At 26.8% G+C, this 23,210-nt stretch overlaps 1 protein-coding gene across 1 annotated transcript; it reads right to left on the bottom strand.

Annotated features, from left to right (window-relative positions):
- Positions 1 to 248: 248 nt before the first annotated feature.
- On the bottom strand, positions 249 to 20,200 carry LOC145835721 (protein FRA10AC1-like). Its single transcript, XM_082943425.1, has 9 exons — positions 20,130 to 20,200; positions 14,260 to 14,369; positions 13,055 to 13,178; positions 11,675 to 11,751; positions 9,581 to 9,773; positions 8,930 to 9,102; positions 1,765 to 1,889; positions 1,220 to 1,313; positions 249 to 592 (listed from the first exon to the last, which is right to left on the bottom strand). Exons 1-9 carry the CDS (start codon positions 20,163 to 20,165, stop codon positions 550 to 552), a joined length of 975 nt encoding a protein of 324 aa, XP_082799551.1. The 5' UTR covers positions 20,166 to 20,200; the 3' UTR covers positions 249 to 549.
- Between the last annotated feature and the right edge of the window lie 3,010 nt (positions 20,201 to 23,210).

Below are 23,210 nucleotides of genomic sequence, written 5' to 3'. Positions count from 1 at the left end.
TTTACAACACTTAAAAAGACTCTAGAATTTTTGCTAACATTTTATAACAAAAAAATTTTTTTTAATAAAAATGGTCAGTTTCGCAAATCCTGTGTTTTTCTAAATCTTTGCGTAAATAATATACTAGATAGGAAAATGTTCAAAGTAAAATTTTTATTTTAATCAAACTTACTATTTAAAAACACTAACTAGTTAAGGAAATAAAAATCTTGTTACTTTGTAAGAAACAAATACATTAATTTGTGGTTTGTTATAAAAATACTATTTTTATATAATTTAGTAACAATATAAACTATTGAAGTAGTTTTATCTGAAAAACATAAATAACTTATTTAATAAAATTAAAATTTACGTCTTAATTCCATTCACTATATTTGAATTATTTTTCAACAAGTGTAACCATTAGAAAAATTATATTTGATAACAATTTGCATAGTATCTAGACAACATTTATTCATCAACAGATATTTTTATTGAAAATTTTATAACTTTAATTCTTATACAATAGCATTTCTTCAGCGAATTCAAAATCCATACTTCATTATGACATCACATAAACATTCCAGAAAAATAAGCATCGAACTCGTCTTCCCTGCGGATTTGGAATTTTATATTAAAACTTTTTCATAAAATTTTGTAGTCATAAAATTAAACTTGTTTGTCAGGGAACAAAACGAAAGCACTTGCAAACAAAAACATAAAAATAAATCTTCTTTTTATTTTAACATTTTTTTTGTTCTTCTGAAACAATGTTCTGGTTTGCTTTCAAGTTTTTAGTCAATATTATAAAACAATTTTGGTGTTTTGAAACAAAATAATAGAACAGATTTAAGCAACTAAAAAGATTAGAATTATCATAACTGTTACTTTTCTATATTAAGAAAAACATTATTCTATTGAGAGGTCCTGGTAGTCAAAACAGTACAATAACAAATTTCGAATCCAACAAAATTTTGTTAATTTATTTCTAAAAATAAATAAAATAATTTTTATTAGTGCTTAGGATAGCCTAATAAGTTTAATATATGACCAGTAAGTTTTAAAAAATATAAAGTATTCATTTTTAAGAATTAATATATAAAACTAAATATACACATTGAAGTTCAAAAGTGCAATCGCATGTAACTTTTCTTTTCGACAATTTAAACTTATTTAACGTTTATTTTATATTTGCAAATACAGTTTACCAAAAATTTATAACATCCAGTTAAGAGCATACCTTGTTTTGTCAGTTTCAACTGGTAAAGGCTTTTTCCAAATATGGTCATCTTCCGCATCTGATTCTGATTGAGCTGATGTCGTTGTTTCTTTTTCTATTCAAGTTTGTTAAAATTTTTATAAATCTACAACATATAAAAGTTCGAGCTTTAAATCAAAACTAGTAATTAGTAATCAAACAAAACTATATAATGCCAAAATAGTTGACAAAAATACTATTTATAAGAATACTTTACCAGTAAATTTTCAAAATTAAAAAAAAATCTTTAAAAATTACTCTTAAAAAAAAAACTTGACAACTTTTAAATTGTTCTACATCAGACAAAATGATACTAAATATTTAAACAAAAGTATAAATCATAACAAAACTTAGTGTCACAACAATGAATATTTTGTATAAAGTTTTTTCGAAAGTTATAAGTAAAAACAGATGATTTCAAAACTAAAACACACAAGAAATAGGGTAATTGCGAACAAAAACATAACTATTTTTTAATTATTACTTTATAAAAATTTTCACAAACTATTTATTTATTATTAAAAAACCTTTCCGTTTTTTGTTGTGTTTTTTTGACTTTTTACTCTTTTTATCTTTTTTATCTTTATGCTTTTTATGTTTGTGAGACTTTTTAGACTTTTCTCCGACCGTTTTTCCCGTTACATCTTTTTTTCTAATGGAATAAAAAAACAAATGATAAAAGATAATTTATTTTAATTTTAATTATAAATCACGTTTTCAATGCTTATATACGAAACAATATATAAGTTATTTTGAAAAGATTTAAATGCATTTTACAGTTTTGTTAAATGTTACGAACAGAAAAACACTTTGACAGCCTTGAGCATGAAGGGCTAATTCATATTATTTAAATATTTAATTCTCTTATTTCTTTAAGTATCTAAAACTTGTATGAGTAAAAAACCGTTACTAACTTCATAAATAAATATCAATTTTCTATACCTTAAAAAGAGAAACAGAGTTGTTTTTAGTTGAGCTAACAGAAAAAGAAAAATATTATACTTTATTTGTAAACTCATAAGCTATCAAAAATATAATTATATCAGATCATTTAATTTACTATAACTAAAACGATTTTGACTTATTTGACAATTTTACCTAAAGAAAAATTAAGTACAGTCACCTCTCGCGAATCTACACACATTGTTTCCACTGCAAAAGTGCGTGACTAAACGAGAGAACATAACTAAACCAGAAGGAGCAAATATACGTACTATATTGTTTGTTTTCTTAAAATGCATTTGATTAAATGCAGTTTGGAACTTTCCTACTTTTTTGTTTACAATAATAGTTTTCAATTAAGTTGTACATACATTCAAAAAGTTTTTAACAATTTTTTTTATGGGTATACGAAGTATTTTTTCTACTTTGTTCCTTTCCAAAGGATTAAACTTGTCTAACACCATACAAGACAAGTTTAATCTTAGGTGGGCAAAGTACAAATTAGCTAAAATTATGAAGTTTATTGAGTTGAAAAAAAAAATGCCATAAAGTTTTTGAGAAATTGAACATTGCACCTAGTTTAATTTAAAGGTATAAAGCGGGCTATGACATTTAAAATACAAAGAGTGAAGTCATAGAGTTCAATACCCTGTTAAATAAACTAAATGTTTTTTTAACCATCAAGGAACATAATTTTACAAAGTCAAAATAAGTTTAGAGGGGATTTACCATTTAAAATTATATATAATAAATTAATTACATTGTTAACTTAATATATAACTGTTCAAAAATATAGGTTTAATGCTAACAAAAGATCATAGTGAAGTAACTTCACTGGAATATAAATAAATTGTACAGTAATCTTCCTTTATTGTACCAACATATGTTTCTGTGTGTTAACGAATCAACACACTTCAACTGGGTTCTGTAAAAAATAATTACTGTAATGGAAGAATAGAAGCATAGAATAAAGTAGTTGTATATATGTTTTTATTAAAATAAAATATTTTCTACAGATAATAGTTAATAATAGGTAAAATACTTAATATTAAATCCGACTGTTATAAAACTATAACATATTTGTGACTATTAAGTCTAAAATAAGTAAAGTAAACTAAAATACACAACAAAACAACAAACCATAATATAAACAAACAATAATACTAATAATAACAATAATAATGATATTTTTAACTGTAATAACGATAATAAACATAGTAATGACAATAATAAAAGTAATAACAGCATCATTAATAGTAATAATAATTATTATTATAATAACGATAATAATAATAGTTTTAAAAGTAACAGTAATAATGACTATAACATTAACAATATTGTAAATAATTTTAATAGTATCAATAACATTAATAACAATAATTGTAGTATTAATAATAACAATAACACTAACTATAATAATGATATTAATAATAACAGTATCGCTAGTGAAAATTATATTAAAACGCAAAAATGTAATAAGTCTCGTAATAGCCGTGTGTTGTGGTATAACCCGCTATACTGTTCTAGTATTAACGTAAACTTGGTTAAAGAATTTTTAAAATTAGTAGATAAACATTTCCAAAATAACCATTGTTACCGTAAAATATTTTTTAGAAAAACTTTAAAAGTTTTTTATAGTTGTATGAATAATGTAAAGTCAATGACACAATCACATAATAATTTTGTTTTATCCAAATATAATGAGTTGACAGCAGGGGCGTAGGGTGGGGAGGGACGCTGGCGCATGCGTGCCACCCAAAAAACAAAAATAGAAGTAAAAAAAATGCAATATCTATATCCTTTATTGTTTTTTTTTTCTGCTTAATTTGCATTTTTTCAACTATGTTTTTCTAGTATTCGAAAAGTAAAACGAAATTTCTAATACCAATTAGTCACAAGTTAGGGAAATTACCCAGTATACTGATTCGGTGCGTAATTGCAAATGCGCACCAATGTTGATGAAAAACTCCATAAGGAAAAGTTTTATAACTTCATTAACTTCATAAAATTTAGACTCATACAGTACGCAACTAGTTAGTGCACCGCAGTAGTATAACCTTATGACAGATTTTTTTAAAAGGACAAATGCTAACATTTTGTTAACAAACCATAAAGCTAAACCTGTTTTATAGTGATAATGATTCAAGAATAAACAAGTTGTTGTAAAAATAGCAATAAACAACTACTAATAAAATGAAAATAAATTGACAATAAGAATAAAAGATATAAACAACATAATTAAAAAAAAAATAACAAAAAGCTGAAAAAAATAAATTAAAATAAATAATAAACAAACAGTTCCTACTGTGATTACAGTTTTAATCTCGCTTTACAAAAAGTATTGTTTAAATTATCTAAACTTAAAATTTTTTTTAGAAGTAGTTTCTTTTTTTATTAAGATAACAAACAAATCAAACTTTGTTCTTCTATCAGCCATAAAGTTTAAAAAATAATCAATTTTTGTAGCAAGTTATTTTATAATTTCTTTAGTGACATCATAAATAAATTTATAGCAACTTGTAAAACAGAATTTTTACAATCAATTTATAGTCTAAAAGACATAATTGGTTAATTAAATTTAAATTTATTTAGTTTTAAATCAAATTTTAAATTGTATTAAAAAAAAAATACTTTTTACCAACTGCTTGTAGTATTTAAAAAATGCTATTCCCTAAAGATCTTAGAAAAACTGATTTTAAGATAAGTGAAAAGTTATATTTCTTGTGAATTTTTAAAAGCATTGAAAAAGTTGACCTTAAAAAATTTATATCTAAACATTTTGTTTTATATCAGAAACATTTAGTAAAATATTTCCACACACTCAGGATAACTCAGGATTTTATGAAGTTTTGGAAAACTTTAGTATGACTCAGTAAAAATCAGGATAACTCAGAATGTTTTAAGTATTTTTAAGCTCAGGCTGACTAAGGATAGAATTGTTATTTTTTTACTCAGGGTAGATTTAGTGGTTTTAAAAGCTTTTTTATAAAGCCTAGTTTCTATTAGTTAAAAAACAATAAAACAATTCTCTAAAATAATTTAAAATGCTTATGATGACACATGACATTTTTAAACTAACTCAGGACAGTTATTTTGACTCAAAAAGTGGCAAGGCAATCCTGATATCTTCATAGTTTTTTTTTTTGTAAAACATGTTTTATAATACTAAAAATAAGTAAACATTTGTTTTCATTAATTTTTAGATTATTATTTTAAAAAATATGCAAAGTAATATTGTATGGATTGTTGCGAGTCTAAAAATATGTTAGATAGGAAAATTATTTGAAGTTCAAAAGCTTGAATTGAAAAATAGCAGACCAACACCAGATATTGCTATTAATCAAGACTGCAGTTCAAGTGGTATGAAGTTTTTATTTTTAATTTTGTTTGTATTTCAGATTTTATTCATTTGTTAAGATTTATTTTTACAGTTTTATATTGTAATTTGGTAAAAATGTAGAAGTTAAAAAAAAACTAGCTCTTTAGATTTATTCTACAAAAAAATAAAAAAATTAAAACTTTAAAACTCAAGATTTAACATTTTTATATAAAAGATAAAGATAGTATATTAAAAGCTGCAACAAACTAAAAGTATGAGTTATTTTGAGTTTATTACAATTCTTTTTTGTTGATATAAAATATATATTGAACATTATTTAGAAATTGCACAGAGAAAAATGTTTTGAGGTATTAATTGTTATACTTAGTTGACTATTAATTTGTAGTTTAAGTCCATAGGGGGGGGGGGGGGGTAAGCCACGTTTTTTAGAAGTTGATCTTATTTAAAAAATTCTTTTTAAGCTGTAAGTTGCTTTTTATTGTTTTATAAAATTCGAATTATTTTTTGAGATATGACCAGTCAAAGTCGGGCCGCATAATAGGTTACCTATAGGAAGGGAAAACTAAAACAGCGAAAAAAAGCTAGTTTGTTTAAAATCTATCTCCTCCTACATTTTTCAAGCAATCTTCTTCAATCTTTAACAGTTAAATCTATATACGGTAACAAAAATACATTACTTGTAAATTTAAAAATATGTAGTAAAATTTTTATTTTGAAAAAAAAAGACTTTTTTCTTAAATTTTTTTATAAAATTTTTATTTATTTCAATTATCTAAATTCATAAGTAACGTATTTTTCTTGTAATGTAAGGAACATTTTATAAAATTTGAAAAAGATTGCTTGAAAAATGAAGTAGAAGATAGATTTTTAGTAATTTTTTAAATTTATGAGAAAAATGACCCCGAAAAATTTGCGGCCCAAAAGTATTAATTTAGGGGATTTTTTGAAAAAAAAATTGCGCACCCCTGACCAAAATACCACGCTACGCCACTGGTTGACAGCACAAATTAATTAAAACAAAAATAAACATAACACTATTAAAGATAATAGCAACTACTCAGATAATACACACGTAATTAATATTAGTTTAGACAGAAAGGATAACAACTGTAAAAATAACAAGGTTAATAGAAACAATAATGATAACATTAATCTACTTAATAAAAAAATTATAATAGACCTATAACTAGAAGTATCAGTAAAAACCTAACTAAAAATATAAATACAGTTGTACGTTATGATTCATGTTCTAATAATAATAATAATAATAACAATAATAATAATGATAATAATAAAAATATTAATAGTGGTAATAAGGGTAATAGTAGTAACCATATTAATAATAATAATCATAATAGTATTAATAACAACGACATAACCAATAATAGTAGCAATAATAGTAATATTAATAATGATAATAATAACAATAAAAAAAAAAAAAAAAAACTGTAGTAACCAGAAAAATATCAATATCAGTAATACTTAACAATAAAGTAATTAAATGTGGTTTTAAATTCAAAAACAATGAAAGTAAAAATTGTAACTGTCGTAATTCGAATAAAATAAACTGTATGTTACATGGTAACTGCTTAATTAAAAATGTTGTGTATAAGGTGCGTGTTAAATGTAAGTTTAGTGAAGATAATTACAAAAGTAATAATAATGTTAATGATAATAATAAGGATAAAGTGTATATTGATTCGACAGGAGGTCACTTTAAAGATAGGTACACCGGGAATAAGTATACTTTTAAGCATGTAAATAAAAAGAATAGCACAAGATTGTCAGATTTCCAAACGTGCGTAACCAAATGAGTGCGTAGATTCAAGAGAGTTAACTGTATAATTACTACAAAAAATATAAAAGTACATAATAATAAATATATATATATTTGTATGTACTTTTATTTGTGTACTTTTATGTATATTTAATCAAAAGCCGTTATGTATGCGTTAAAAAAGGAAGGTTGTTTAAATAAGAGGAGCGAATTTATATCGTCTTGTCGACATATGAAAAAGCTTCTCTTAAAATACAACAAATTTTGAAGCATTTAATAGTCAATTAACTGTTGTTTTCGTTAATTTTAGTTGTTTGATTAGTTAGATGGTAGATCGATTTTTGTACTGAATATTTGTAATGTACAATATTCAATTCTTACGTCATATTGTTTTTGTTTTTTTTGTAAACTTTTGCATCTTTGTTTACCAAAGTGCTTTTTATTTAAAATTTGAACTGGCTGAAGATTATAGACAATCTTTTTTGCCTTTATGAAACATATGTTCCAGTATTTTTAAAATCGTCATTCCAATAAATTATATATATATATATATATATATATATATATATACATATATAGAAATAACATACACAAAATAAACTTTTGCTTGGTACAGCTGTTTCTGCGTTTAATACGCGTCCTCAGCCAAGTTTTATTCAATGAAAAGCAAACTTGTAAGTACAGCAATAAAATTATACAAATATATACATATATATACAAATATATACTACATTTTATATATATATATATATATATAAAATAAGGTTAATGTTTAAACGTAAACACTTTCAACTGAGCCCACTTGAAGGGCTTTTAAATAATTTATTCAAATGGCGATTTTAAAAATTCTGGAACATATGTTTCACAAAGCTTTAATTTTTCATAAAGCTTTGATCATCAGCCAGTTAAATTCAAAATACAAAGCACTGTACTAAACAAAGATACAAAAGTTATGCAAAAAAACAAAAAACAGTATGACGTAATATTGCACATTACAAATATTCAGTACAAAAATCGATCTACCTTCTAACTAATTAAACAACTAAAATTAACGAAAACAACAATTTATATATATATATATATACATCAAGTTATTAATACATAGAAATTTATATTTAAAGCCTACTTAAGAAATTTTAATTATAACATGTTTACAAAATATTTATGTAACAGACAATTATTTTTTAAAATCACAGTTAAAATAAGTTTTTAAAAGTTGTAAACAGTAATGTGTATTCTAAATAGAAATTTAATAATATCATGTTTAGCTTAATAATACATTATATCATAAAACTTGATGAACTATATAAAACATTTAATTTTAACGCAAAGGCGATCAAAAAAATTAAACAAATGTTTACAGTACACTAGTGTTTTGACTTACGAAGCTTCTTTGTCCACAAAAAATAATCGCTATACAGAATCTGTTACATTAGACAATAAAATTAAAAGAATATGCAAGAAAATTGAGTACAACATGTATCTATGATAAGAAACAGTTAGTATAAACAACTAGGCTATTTTACGAACAACAAATATATTTGATACAGGACCGTAGTTGTAATAACTTTCTGTATAACTGAACTTTTTTAAAGCCAACAAAAATTAAACCTGACTATGAATTTCAACAAACTTGTGGTGGTAGTTCAGCATGTAAGAGCAATCAGCGCACAACCTCGACTTGACAAGTGCCTGTTTCCTCTCGCCTGCCTCCACATACGAGAAATTAACCTCCCAACTTCTCAGTCCTTCCTCCTCACAACAGCGTTTGTTGCTGCAACTAAACTGACCTTTTCCGCTGACTACCTGGAAAGATGGAATTGCATTATCGGATATAAAATAACTTTTATTGTCAACCTTTACTGGCAAACAAAATAAGTTAAAAAAAAATTTCAATAAATCTAAATACAAGTAAGTAGACTTTTTGTTGTTAACATTTACCATCAATATAATGCAAATACTTTTAAATTTAAAATACTAGACGGTATGAGTTAGAAATAAAACCAGCAAATGATCTAGATGTAACTAACTAAAAATACTTTTGTTCAATTCAAATTTACTTTACATAATTTAATTTTGACAGAATTTTGTGTTTTTATAGAAAAATGAAAGTATTACAATACAACTAATAAAAGTGAAACTGTTGATAAGATATACCTAAATAGAATTATAATTTGCAATCAAAATATCTTTTAAACTCAAGTTGCTACAGGTTGCTCAAGTCGCAACTACAAGTGATAATTTTTTCTCTAGGTATAACTGGTAAGCTAACAAAATTTCTCACTTCTTTCTCAGTCCGCCATCGGAATCCAACCTTATTATCTTTGTACAACGACAGATCGCAAATTGTGTATTCCTTGTACAACTTGTCCCAATACTTCTTCGCAACTTTCTGCTCCCAAGTAACATCTTCTTCATTATCCCACAAAAACTTGTGATTTTCATATACCACTGTCAAATCAGATCTGTCTTTTGATCTGGTAAAATACAAATTTAAAATAAACATTATAAATTATTATAAACATTATGTAATAAAGTCGTTATTAAAATACTTTGAACATTACATAAACTTAAGCGAAAGTTTTTAAGAAGATTAACTAGACGAGATTTGATAAACCTCGGAATTGTTACATTAATAAACAAACCTTTTTAAGCGGTTATATATGAAAATAATATTTATCCACCAAATAAAACAACAGTGTTCTAAATAGTTTAATGTTTGTTTTAATTTCATTATCTAAACATGTCTTTGCAAGTTGTAGAACAATTTGTTTGTTAATCAAAGCTTAAAGTGGAAACTTACAGACTACAAAAAGGTAATAGACTAGTCAACAACTATACAACGCTTGCGCTAGACTTGCAACAAAGCTTATAGACTGTAATATGAAAATCTTTGTATCTGAATATTAAGTTTGTAACAATTTAATTTTTTCAATTCACTCGTGTTAAAATAATATTCTAGCTACCTAAATAACAAGAATATATAACTTAAATGTAATTAAAGCAGCTTACTTTTGGAATTTAACTGAGCAGAAATAAAGAAAAAATAAAACAATCTACTAAATTTTATTTAATCAGAAAAAAAATTCGACCTAAGCAGGTTGATATGAAGAAACAATTCAAAATAAAAGAACAATTTGAAATTGTAGTAGTAACTTAAAATTAAATAGTAATTAAAAATTAATTTTAATTAAAGCTATATAAACACTAAGTTTTTGTTAATAAAGTAAACTTTATTTTAGTATAAGAACAATTTTGTTAACATTAGTTTGATTTCAAAATAAACACTGATTAAAATAAATCTAAAAAAAACAACTTTTAACTGAACGGGTTATAAATGATCGAGTTAGAACTTATCGGGTTAGAAATAATGGGGTTAGAAGTGATCAGGTTAGTGATGATCGTGTTAGAAGGATCGTGTTAAATATAATCGGTTTAGAAATGGTAGGGTTAGAAGTGATCGGGATAGAAATGAACGCGGGTTAGAAATGATAGTAAACCTGTACGAATATACTTTTTTTTTTAATTTTGTTAATAAAAACAGTTTTCAAGGTTTATTTTGAAAACATAAACTTACTTAAATCTAATGAAGGCTGTTACCAGTCAAAAAACAAACATGCTGACTTAATTTTAAAATCAAAACATATTAAGTTATGGTAAGAACAATAAGTTATCTATAAAAAAAGTCAAATGTTTAAATAAAAATATTTTTATATGAAATATTTTTCTTCGATTTAACTATATTTTTAAATTGATACTCATAAAAGCTCATCATAACTTTTTAAAAGAATATATTTTTTTCATTAGGTAGTGCTTTATACTTTTAGAACAGTAAAGAAAAATAACTAAACTGACTTTAACAAGTTTGTTTCTAACCTTCAAGTTGAAAAACAAGAATATTTTAACAAATTTTATGTTACCTAAAAAAACTTTAAGTAAAATACTAATTTACCTAACATAAAGTCAAGGAAATACAGTTTAAATATTTAAAATTCCGAGCTAATCATTTGTTAATAAAACTCCTAGCAAAGCAATTTCGCTGGAATATCCAATAAAAACAAATTTTAACAGTACTTTTTCTTCATTGATTTGACATATGTTTATTGTGTCAAGCGAGTTAAAACAATTTACCGGAGTTATGCAGATCCAAGTGATACTTCCTTTTGAATCTGCATAATTCCCTTGAAAACGTCTTAACTCGCTTGATACAAAATAAACATATTTCAGTTGAAAAAAGAAAATACATTTTATAAATTTAAAAATATTATCTTATATACATAGAATAATACTACGAAAACGTTTAAACATATATATCACATTTTTATATTAATGTTCTTTTATTTAAAGTTTTTAAATAAGTATGGTAGAAAAAAATTACTTGTCTCTTTTGAAGTCCTTGATATTTCCACTATAAAGTTCTAAATAATCATTGACAAACTTCTTATGGCGGTTGTACTAAAAACATAGATAAATATTATAGAAAGTTTCGGCTATCAAACTATAAAACTTTTATATAACTAATTACACACCTAATTTAGTTTAACAGGTATATACTTGAAAACTTATAGCTATAATCTGTCTATGCACTTAAAATTATGAACTTCGAACTCAACTATTAGTTAAATCAAAGTCAAAAAAAAATATTATAAGCTCAAATTATCATCAATTAAGTATTGTCATAGTCTGTTTCAGTTTTTATTGAAGTTTGTTTTTTATTACTATCTGAAAAAATATTTGTAAAATATATATGAATCATAATAACAAATAATATTATATTCTCGAACAGAACTATTAGATATCTCATAAAATAAATAAATAAAAAAACGCATGAACTTAATAGCTTGTTATTAATTAAATCAAATTAAAATAAATTACAGATAGTAAATAAATTTCAATACTTATTTTCGAATTAATTGAACTATAACGAAAGTTTAACTATCATTTGATTAGCCACTAATTATTTAAATTCAAATCTTAAAAAAATATTGTTATTCTAAATATAAGTTATAAACCAAGAGATAGTTTTGAAAAGTGTTTAAATTCATATTTATAAAAAACAATCATGTTTTCAAATAAAAATATACTTTTTAAAAATCGAAAGTTGAATGATGACTAAGAAAATTGTTGTATTTTAAACTATTCTAGTCAAAAATTGCGACTTATTAGCCAACTATAGAGTCGGATGTATTGAAAAACTTTAAATGAAACAAACCAAGCGAGGGAGGTTATTACTTTATTAGTCTTTAAAATTCCGAGTCATTAAAAAAGGAGTTGTTAGTTTTATCATTATCAGATAAAACATCTTAAAGTTACAAAATTTTACAATGAAAAATTTATAAATGATTAGTTTTTTTTAATAATTTTATCTAGTATATAAAGTTAAAATTTAATGTATATGTTATGTTGAAAATATAAATTTCAATCATTAAGAATTAGTTAAATTACTTTTATTACTTTATAGATATATTTTTGTTTTAATTTGAAGCTGTTAAAAACATTTCTTTCATACAAAGTTTGCATTCTTATCATTAAAGCTGTTTCAGTCTGCATGATGAAATTGTTAATTATAAATACATTGTTGAATAAAACAAGATTAAAGTATACTTTTACAAAACATCATAGGTAACTTCAAGTAATGAATTCAATTAAAAACCCTGTTTGTTAAAAAGCTAAATGCTTCTAATCAAAATTTAAAATAAATAATATATTTGCAAAAAACCAATCAACGTTATAACTTTCTAAAATAAAGTTAACAAACTGCGTCTAATGTTAGTATTTGATGATATCTCATTCTTTTTCCTTCTTCGGCATCGCAAACATCTGCAGCCAACCTCTTTCTTCCCATCTGACCCGTTTCCTTTTGGCGGTTTAAAAGTCCGGGGCTGTTTTTTAGCTTTTAATTTAAACACATTGCTAGTGTACGGGTATATAATGTTTATTCAAGTTTCAATCGCTTTTTAACGAAGATAATTTTACACCTTTAAATACCCAGGTAATTAGCGTTCTTTGAGAAGCTGAATAGTATTAAAATCGAAACTAATTGCTTTTTATTTAGTATAGTAAACTTTTTTTGGTAGTTAATTGAAAATTAACTAGCTTTATTGCCGAGAAAAGTACAAATAATATTGGTTGTTGCGTAAAAATAGTTTTATATATTTGTATAGCTTGCTAACTTAATTATAGTTATCAATAAATTAAAAAAAAAATTTGAAAGAATTTAGAACACTTACGATCTTTTATAAGTGGATTTATTACAACACGTTTGTAACATATAACTTATTGCAAAAATAAAATATATCATCAAAGTTCTTCTAACGTTGATAATTTTCAATCTTGATTTTTTTATAATACTAAAACAAAACAAAAATGAAACTAACGTCTTGATCAATCTTTTTAAATTAAAAACCTTATTTTAAGATCTGACATAAATTATTAAAAACATAAACTTTAGAATATATGTTTTTTTATTACTCATACCATTGTATTTAGTACTGTTATTTTAGTAATAACTACATGGTAATAAAAAAATAGTAGCGACACAACATTATTCTTTTAACTAACTCGATAAGTTCATTAAACTAAAAAACTAATTAAAAACTCTCTAACACAAAAATTATTGAATTAAAATTTTCTTTATTCTTGTACTTTAAAGCTAATAAGAAAAATTAACTTAGTTTTAAACCTTGAGTTATTAATAAATGTTAAAAAGTATAATTGTTAATTTTTAATTTTTAGAAACTTATTTATAGACGAAATAAATTGCTAAATGTAAAATTTCAATAACATAAGCAAGACAAAAGAAAAACTATGATATGCTTATAGTTTTAGAACATTTTGTCTTCAAAAATATAAATAGATTTATAAGGTTGAAAATACCAATTAGCTACTTTCAAGAAAAAAAGATAAAAAATTTCAAATTATTTTAAGACACTTTGTTTTGTAGCAGTGAAAATAAAAACTTACTAGTAAGGTTTTTTTCTAAGTTCTGCTTCATCATTTAAATTATTTTGAAATTTCTTCTCTTCTTCTGCGTCAAAATCACTTGTAAAACCAGAAAATTCAGAGCCATAATCCTATATCATATTTTTGTTAAGTATAAACACTTGTTTAGTTATATAGCATTCAAAATTATACTACATACTGTATAAGTATTTACCTAGCTTTCATTATGTTTTCTTGTACAGATTTTATCATTCTTTTAATTAGTTTGTAAATAAACTCAACAAAGAAAGATATATTTATTTATGATAAAATCTTTCTTTAATTGAATCTACAATGCCTGTGATTAAATGCCCTCTTGAGTGTTGCACATATGAAACACCAGACGTTGATGCTTCTGTAGCTGCTTCTTTACTTATCATTCACAACAACGTTCACATAAATGCAAATTCTTCAAAACCAAAGCCTCCAAAAATGGACCGTCCTCGAATAGGGAGAGACTGCAATGAAGAGGGTTGGAACATATTTTTGCAAAAGTGGACTATTTTTAAAGATAGTATGGAAATGACAGAAGTAGAAAAGCATCGTCAACTGTACCAGTGCTGTGAGGAAGATCTAGGCGATGCTATTTTGAAGGGACATAATGATGTAGTAAATTTAAGTGAGCAAGAGCTTTTAAGGATGATCAAGCAGCTTGCAGTTATTCCTGTTTCAGTTGTTGTACGACGATCAGACTTTCTTAGTACAAGACAGGATTTGACTGAAAACACAAGATCATTTGCTGCCCGTTTAAAGGGAAAAGCTAGTACATGCTCGTACTCATGTAAATGCCCAAAGGATGGCTGTAACCAAATGATAGATTTCACAGACATTATCCTTAAAGATGTCATGGTAACCGGTTTAGCTGATGAGGATATACGCAAAGAGGTGTTAGGATGGGGTAGTTTAGACGAGAAAGATGTCAATGAGACAATTGGTTTTATTGAAGCAAAAGAGATGGCACGTGATGCAATGACACAACCTGCTGTTACTGCCTCAGTTTCCTCGTACAAATCCTTTAGGAAAATTACAAAACGACCAAGTGGTAAAATAACTTGTAATATATGTAGTAAAACATCTACAAAATTTATTTGGAGCAGGAAAAATAACAAGTATATTGAGTGTTCTACATGTAAGCAATGCTGGATTAAATCCAGGAAAAAAGTTTATCATGGTGACAACAATTGTGCAGATGAGACGAATGCACTTCTAGTTGGTGGATCATATACACAAAATTTTGATCAGTCAGTTGATGTTAATGATAGTGTAGTAAAACTTGATCATTACGTCTTTGATTGTCTGAATGGATGGAAAGCATCAGTGTCACTGAAACATCCAACAATTCATTTAAAAGCTTCTATTGATGAACAAGCATACACTCAGATGAATATAAAATGCCCTAGACAAAATTATTGCAAAATTAATGTCGTTACAGATACGGGTGCTCAGTCATGCTTATGGGACCTTAATAGTTACCTCAAACATGGTTTTAAGAAGTCAAGTCTTATACCAGTTAAAAGGAAAATGTTAGCGGCCAACAGAGAACAGATCAAAATAACTGGTGCTATATTTATGGAATTAATGGCTAAAGATGTACAAGGTAAAGTTCATGTTGCAAAAGAAATGGTATATATAAGCCCATGTACTGACAGGTTTTTCCTTTCAAGAAATGCCTGCATAACACTTGGCATAATAAATCATGATTTTCCTCGTATTGGTGCGACCATTGAATCCTGCACTGTCCATGAAGAACTGCAAACTTGTGATTGTATACCTAGAACTCCTCCCCCTGATAGGCCAAAGGAGTTGCCATTTGCTTGCATTCCTGCAAACAATCAAAAGATGAGAGAATGGCTTTTAGATAGGTACGCATCATCTACATTTAATAAATGTACTCACCAATTGCTTCCAGAAATGACAGGTCCACCTTTGAAAATTCATATTGACCCAGATGCCATTCCAAAAGCAATATCAACTGCTTCCCCAATTCCAAAACATTGGGAAAATGAAGTAAAAGAAACTTTGGATAGGGATACTCGATTAGGTGTGCTTGGTAAGACTCCAGTTGGTGTTCCGTCTACTTGGGTACACCGTATGGTTGTGGTTGCTAAAGCTGATGGTAGCTGTAGAAGAGTTGTTGACCTTTCACCTTTAAATAAGTATTGTGTACGAGAAACACATCATGTAAAGCCTCCATTCGTTCAAGTATGTGAAATTCCTGCAAACACCTGGAAAAGTGTGACCGATGCATGGAATGGGTTTCATTCAGTACCACTTCGTCCAGAAGATCATCATCTCACAACATTTCTCACTCCATGGGGGAGGTACTACTACAAAGTAGCACCACAAGGTTATTTGGCAAGTGGAGATGCATATACGCGCAGGTATGATGAAATCATAATAGATGTACCTAGAAAGACAAAATGCGTTGATGACACTGTTTTATGGGATGAGAAGTTGGCTGATCATTGGTGGCGTATGATTGACTATTTAGATTTAATGGGAAAAAATGGAGTTGTACTCAATCCTGAAAAGTTTCAATTTGCACAAAAAGAAATAGACTTTGCTGGCTTTACTATTACGAAATCTGAAATTAAGCCACAAGAAAAGTTCATAAATGCTATTAGAGATTTTCCTATACCAAAGTCAATAACAGATGTGCGATCATGGTTTGGTTTAGTGCACCAAGTTTCACACTACAACCAATTGACTTCTTTGATGATTGTGTTTAAGCCATTATTAAGTCCAAAAACTAAATTTTACTGGAATGATGAGCTAGATGATACATTCTACAAATCCAGAGAAGCTATAGTTGCAGCCATAACAAAGGGAATACAAATTTTTGATTTGGGAAAGCCCACTTGTATACAGCCAGACTGGTCTACAACTGGTATTGGTTACTTTTTGTCGCAGAAACATTGCTCTTGTAAGTCTGCTGTGCCAGGATGTTGTCAAACCGGATGGCGTATTGTTTTAGCAGGCTCTCGCTTTCTTAGACCTTCTGAATCACGTTATGCTGCGGTAGAGGGAGAAAGCCTTGCAATTGTATGGGCACTTGAGCAATCACGGTATTTCACACAAGGATGTGATAATTTGTTGGTTCTGACTGATCACAAACCACTGGTTAAATTATTTGGAGACAGAACACTTGATGAAATTGCAAACCCCCGCCTTTTCCGGTTAAAGCAGAGAAGTCTTTTATGGCGATTCAAGATTCTACATAAACCTGGTAAACTACACCTTGCTCCAGATGCAATGTCACGTCATCCAGAGGTTACCGTACATAAAACAAAAGATGAAGTTGAGATAAGTGCTTCTGAAATTTTAGCTGGAATACGTTTGCCAGACAGTGAGTGTATCATTGCAAGTAATCAAGTAGGTGACAATTTTCAAGCTGTGACTTTTGACCGAGTTAAAGAAGAAACTTTAAAAGATAAACAAATGATGAAGCTTATTCATTATGTTCAAGCTGGTTTTCCAGAGACCAAAGACCACCTACCATTAGAATTGCATGAGTTTTGGATAGTTCGCTATTCTTTGTTTATGATGGATGGGGTCATTATGTGTGGTGATCGTAAACGAGAACTTGATCATAATAAGTTTCTATCACCTAGCAGTATACTTAAGGATGATGTGTATAGAATTGTTATTCCTCCATCATTAAGAAAATAGGTTTTAAGAGTGTTGCATTCTGCTCATCAAGGAGTCACTGCAATGAACGAGCGAGCAAAATCGATTGTTTATTGGCCGGGAATAACAAATGACATTCAAGGCTGTCGGGAAAATTGCAATAGTTGCAACTTAATTGCACCAAGCAATCCTCGCCTACCTCCAATTGAACCATTGATTCCAAAGGTTCCTTTTGAGTCAATTGTTTGTGATTATTTTCAGTTCAAAGGTTGGTATTATTTTGTAGCTGCCGACAGACTTTCAGGATGGACAGAACAACAAAGAATCAAATTGGGTACAAATGATTCTGGTTCAAAAGGGCTGTGTAAAGCTTTGCGTCGTATTTTTGTGACTTTTGGTGTTCCAGTTGAAATATCTTCTGATGGAGGTCCAGAGTTTTCTGCAAAAGTTACCAAAGATTTTCTGAAACGATGGGGTATACACCATCGTATGTCATCTGCATATCATCCAGTGTCAAACGGTAGGGCGGAATTAGCAGTAAAGGCTTCTAAGCGATTGTTAATGGAGAATGTTGGTTCAAATGGTGAACTAAATAATGACAAAATGGTACAAGCTTTACTTACGCAGATCCAGGATGCAAACTATCACCTGCACAGATCCTTCTTGGAAGAAATTCAAAGGACTCCTTGCCTTACCTCAGGAAGAGTATTATGGCTTACAATAACCCGCAGATCTTAATCATTTGGCGTAACGCATGGAGTAAAAAGGAAGAAGCTCTTAGGTCTCGTTATGTTAAGTCTCTCGAGAATTTAAGTGAGCACACAAGATTGTTGCCACCATTGAATTGCGGTGATCATGTCATGATACAGAATCAAGCAGGTAACTTCCCTAACAAGTGGGGGAAAAGTGGTGTAATAGTAGAACTAAAAGACTATCATCAGTATGTTGTCAAGATTGATGGATCAGGTCGCTTAACTGTACGAAATCGAAAGTTTTTAAGAAAATTTAATCCTCCTGTTTGCAAATCTCAAAATAGTATCCCTTATCTTAGAAAAGCAAACATACCAACGCAGAAGTTGGTTTTTTCTGGCAACTATGAGAGAAAAGATTCCAAGGAAAGTTTTGATTGTGTGCGCTCCCATAAAGGAATACGTTTCAAAGCTGGAGATAACTTTGACAAAATTTGCAAAGCGAAACCAGCTACCTTCCTTTCACCTGAGGACTCAAATTGCACTGATGAAAGCCAATCCTCTACAAATCAGAAAAATGGTGTATTGTCTCGTTTGGACCCTAATGATAAATCTAGGGTATTTGAAAGAAATTTTAATGACGATGGAGTATTTCCAGAAAATGAACTGCGTCGTTCCGGTCGTGTAAGAACCCGGAGAAAGATTTATGATGCCGAAAGCGGTACATACAAACCTGTTTAAACTGTTGTTAAAATTAATGTTTTTGTACAAATTGTAACTATGTTTATTGTAACATTTTAGTGATTTACGTTCGTTTTGAGTGTTGTTTCGTTGATGTTAGCACAGAAAACGGTATTTAAGTTTGCAATTTTGTAAATAATTTGTTTTGTTAGCTAGACGTGTCGTTTCATCTCCTTGGTGATAAAATCTGGGGGGAGATGTATAAGTATTTACCTAGCTTTCATTATGTTTTCTTGTACAGATTTTATCATTCTTTTAATTAGTTTGTAAATAAACTCAACAAAGAAAGATATATTTATTTATTGAATATATCTTTAGTTGAATAATAAATTCAAATATATCTTTAATCAAAACTGCAACTTAAATATTGCAGTTTTAGATAACATAAAAACTAGATAAGATATTTTTTGTGGAAAAAATAGTTTAATTTTAGTAACTAAATACATGTCTGTATTAAACAATTATAACACCTACTTAAATAAAGTAGGACTTATTTAACTAGTAAAAATTTATGATTTCATTAAAGATATCGTGTTCAAACTGTAAGGATAATATATACTAAAAAGCACAGTAAATTAATATATGATCAAAACTTAAAAGTTTTCATGCTAATCATATCTGGTTTAGAAAATTAAACTTTAAACTACAATTGTTATTAAAACAGAGACATTTCAAAATAGAATTTTATTTTAGAATTGAAAGTTGCAAATAACAAAAAAAAAAAAAAGTGTGTATCTGCATAGCGTTTAACAAAACTAAAAAATGTATAATATGTGTAATGTTTAAGAAACTTACAACATCTAGTTTTAATCCAATGTTTTTCTCAGACATTTCCTTATAATTCACTATGATATAGTTTATATGTTTTAAATCTTAAATAACAGACTTGTTTGAGAAGAATTTTTATGAAAAAAATAAGTTGGAACAAACTACCCTATTAATTTGTTATAATTTATTTGTACTTTAAAATCTTAAATACAAAATTTTAGACGAAATTGTAAAGCTGTCTAAACTAGTTAAAAAACTATATGAAATTTTAATACTATTTTGTATGTATTTTTTGTATTTGTAATCTATCTCAACAAGCTCAAGAAGCTGCAATAAGAAATAACTTGTGTATACTGCACAAAAATGATTATTCTGAATACAGATATTCTTTTAAAGAAACTTAAAATATTTTCTGATTAATGTGCAACAAAAAGTATCTTAAAATTAAAACTTATAACTTTTTACTTCTTTAAAGCTTAAGTTTATTTTAAAGCTTTACTCGAATGCAGCATACACTATGTGGAGATAGCTGTTACATAAGTACATGGAATTAAAATGTTATAAAAAAAACAGGTAAACCATAAATAAATAAAAAATCAAAACTAGCGACTTATCTTCATGATATTCATAAGGTTAAAAATTTTCTTTTAATTAATAATGAATTAATTAAAAACTGTAGATTAAATCAAGAAAAAAAGTATTTTTTTTTCATTTTATCAAAAAATGTACTAGAAAAAAGGAAAATGATATTTTTTTCGAATGATAAACAAATGTAATAAGGTTACAACAGTTAACTTAAAAAATTTGTACTAAATATTAAATAGAACTTTTTTTTTCAAAAAATATGTCATACAAAGTTTAGTTGAAAACTCATTAATAACTTCATACTTTTGTTTTTAAATTAAATATTTAAAGTTGTTTAATATAAACCTAAGGAGATAAATGTATGAGACAAGTATCCTTGTACTATGCTGTTTTATTTCGCAATAGTCATATAAAACTGGTATTTATACTGGTAGTCCATAAACAAGACCAGAACATATTTAATGACTTTTTTAAACGTACTATCAGTAATTTACTTAAACTAGTTTTTGCTAAAATAAAATTTTCAAGTAGAAGTCTCAAAGGTGTTTTAAGTTTTAAAAATTATCTTATTTGCTATAAAATAACATACTAGACATTTTTGGGTAATTTTATATTTTCATTATGTTCAACATTAAAATGTTATTATCAAAATGAAGAAAATAAATATATAGTCTCAGTTAATTTTTCATTTATGTTCTTATCAACTTCTTATATTGCACTATATACAGGGTTGCCACTCGTTTTTTCAATTTTTTTTCCAGGTTTTCCAAATTTCTTCCAGGTTTTTAAAAGTACACATTTTTAGGTCTATTTTTAGTTAAAAGTTAAGTTTAAGGTAAGAAACTGTGTTAAATTGTATGAAAACATTAAAAAGATACTGTAAAGCTACTTCAAATATGTTTTTTGTGAAAAAAATTTTTTGATGATTGAAATTTTTTTTTTCATATGACAAATTTTTTGAGTCAAATCAAAATTTTACTACTTAACATGTGAAAATTGTTAAAATTCCAGGTTTTTTGTTCAAATTCCAGGTTTTTATCAAATTTTCTCAAATTCCAGGTCTTTTTTGCCTAAATTATCAAATTCCAGGTTTTTCCAGGTAAAGTGGCAACCCTGTATATATGTAATGTTAATATAAAATCGTAAAATGATTGAAAATTTAAGCTAATATATTAATTTTGTGATTAGTTTTAATGTAATTAATACATAATAACATTGAAGAAGATTTTTTTTTTCTGAAAAAATATCTTTATTTGTATGATAAAAATTAGTTAAAAAACATTGAAAAATTTGTCTCAATTCTTTAAACAAAATACTTAGCAAGAGATCTTTTGTTTGTTTGCTGAGTGTTTTTGTTTTAAAAATCGAGTCAGTTTTTTCAATAGTTTTTTATCCAATTTTAATTTGTAAAATTATCAAAAATTGTATTCTAAAAAAAGCAGAACAACTGAATACTGTTTATTTGCATAAAGACCAAGTAGTTTAAAAACTATGAGTTTTTTTGACACTGTACTGCATGTACTAACAAAGCAATAAATTGTTCTAAAATTGTAAGAAAATAAGTAAAAAAACAAAAGAATAAAACTTGTTAGAAGTTTTATACTTCTTGTTACAACACTATTTTGATAGTTTAGTACAATTAATAATATCAACTTTAATTACTTGCTATAACTTGTACTAAATAATAAATGCACCTTTTTTAATTAATGATTACTAATTGAAAAAAAGTATTACAAACAACCATGATTTCAACAAAATTTTTATACAAGTTTTATACAAGAATGTAAAAGTAATTTGACACCATTATAAAAAAATTGAAAAGTTCAATCACTAGCTTAGTGTTTTTATTAGATCACAAAAAATAAGTAGTATATAAAGGAATACAGTTGTATCGAAACCTAAATATCAAACACAAAAAAAAAAGCTCTATGTCATCAGTTTCTAAACTAGGGGGCATAATTCTTGTTGCTCACATAGAAAAACTATAGATTTATTAGCTGAGATTAGATAACTTTTTCAAATTTTTAGTCTTAAATTCACAATGAACTATGTATCTAATTTTGATTCGTTTTGTATCAAAAACAACAAACTCTCCATATGATGGTTTACAGTCAGTGTTCATACTTAGAGATTGACTGTAAAACTTTGCAGCAAAATTATCTCTAAAAAAAGCTTCATCTTTTGGTCTTAGTCTACCTTTTATGACAAAACTATCATATTGACTTTTTAGTGTTTCTATCTCATTAGCATTTTGACTTTTTAATGTTTCTATCTCATCAGCATTTGGAAAACCTATTTTTCCAAGTTTGACTTCACATAAAAGCAACACAAGTCCTTTAAATCTGTAATTAATGTCTCTTATTTTTTTGCAATACATTTGAGACTTCCCTACAGCATCAGCAAAGTATATACCTTTTCCATATAAACCTTTATTAGCTCTACTTATATCAAACCCATTTTTAAGAATACTGTACACATTCTGTACAATTGTTCCATGCCACAATAAGTGCTTGTTAGCAGCTA

Source organism: Thalia democratica, chromosome 5, assembly GCF_965202585.1.
Source record: "Thalia democratica chromosome 5, ktThaDemo2.hap1.1, whole genome shotgun sequence".
NCBI lineage: Eukaryota > Metazoa > Chordata > Thaliacea > Salpida > Salpidae > Thalia > Thalia democratica.
Note: the sequence above shows the minus strand (reverse complement) of the source record. Positions and strands in the feature narration are given on the sequence as shown.

Bases quoted from the DNA above. Each gene is read 5' to 3' on its own strand.
- LOC145835721 (XM_082943425.1), bottom strand. From the start codon at position 20,165: ATGTCTGAGAAAAACATTGGATTAAAACTAGATGTT. The intron at 14,370-20,129 runs GTAAGTTTCTTA...AATATGATATAG, and splicing joins TTGGATTAAAACTAGATGTT to GATTATGGCTCTGAATTTTC. The intron at 13,179-14,259 runs GTAAGTTTTTAT...GCTAAAAAACAG, and splicing joins CTTAGAAAAAAACCTTACTA to CCCCGGACTTTTAAACCGCC.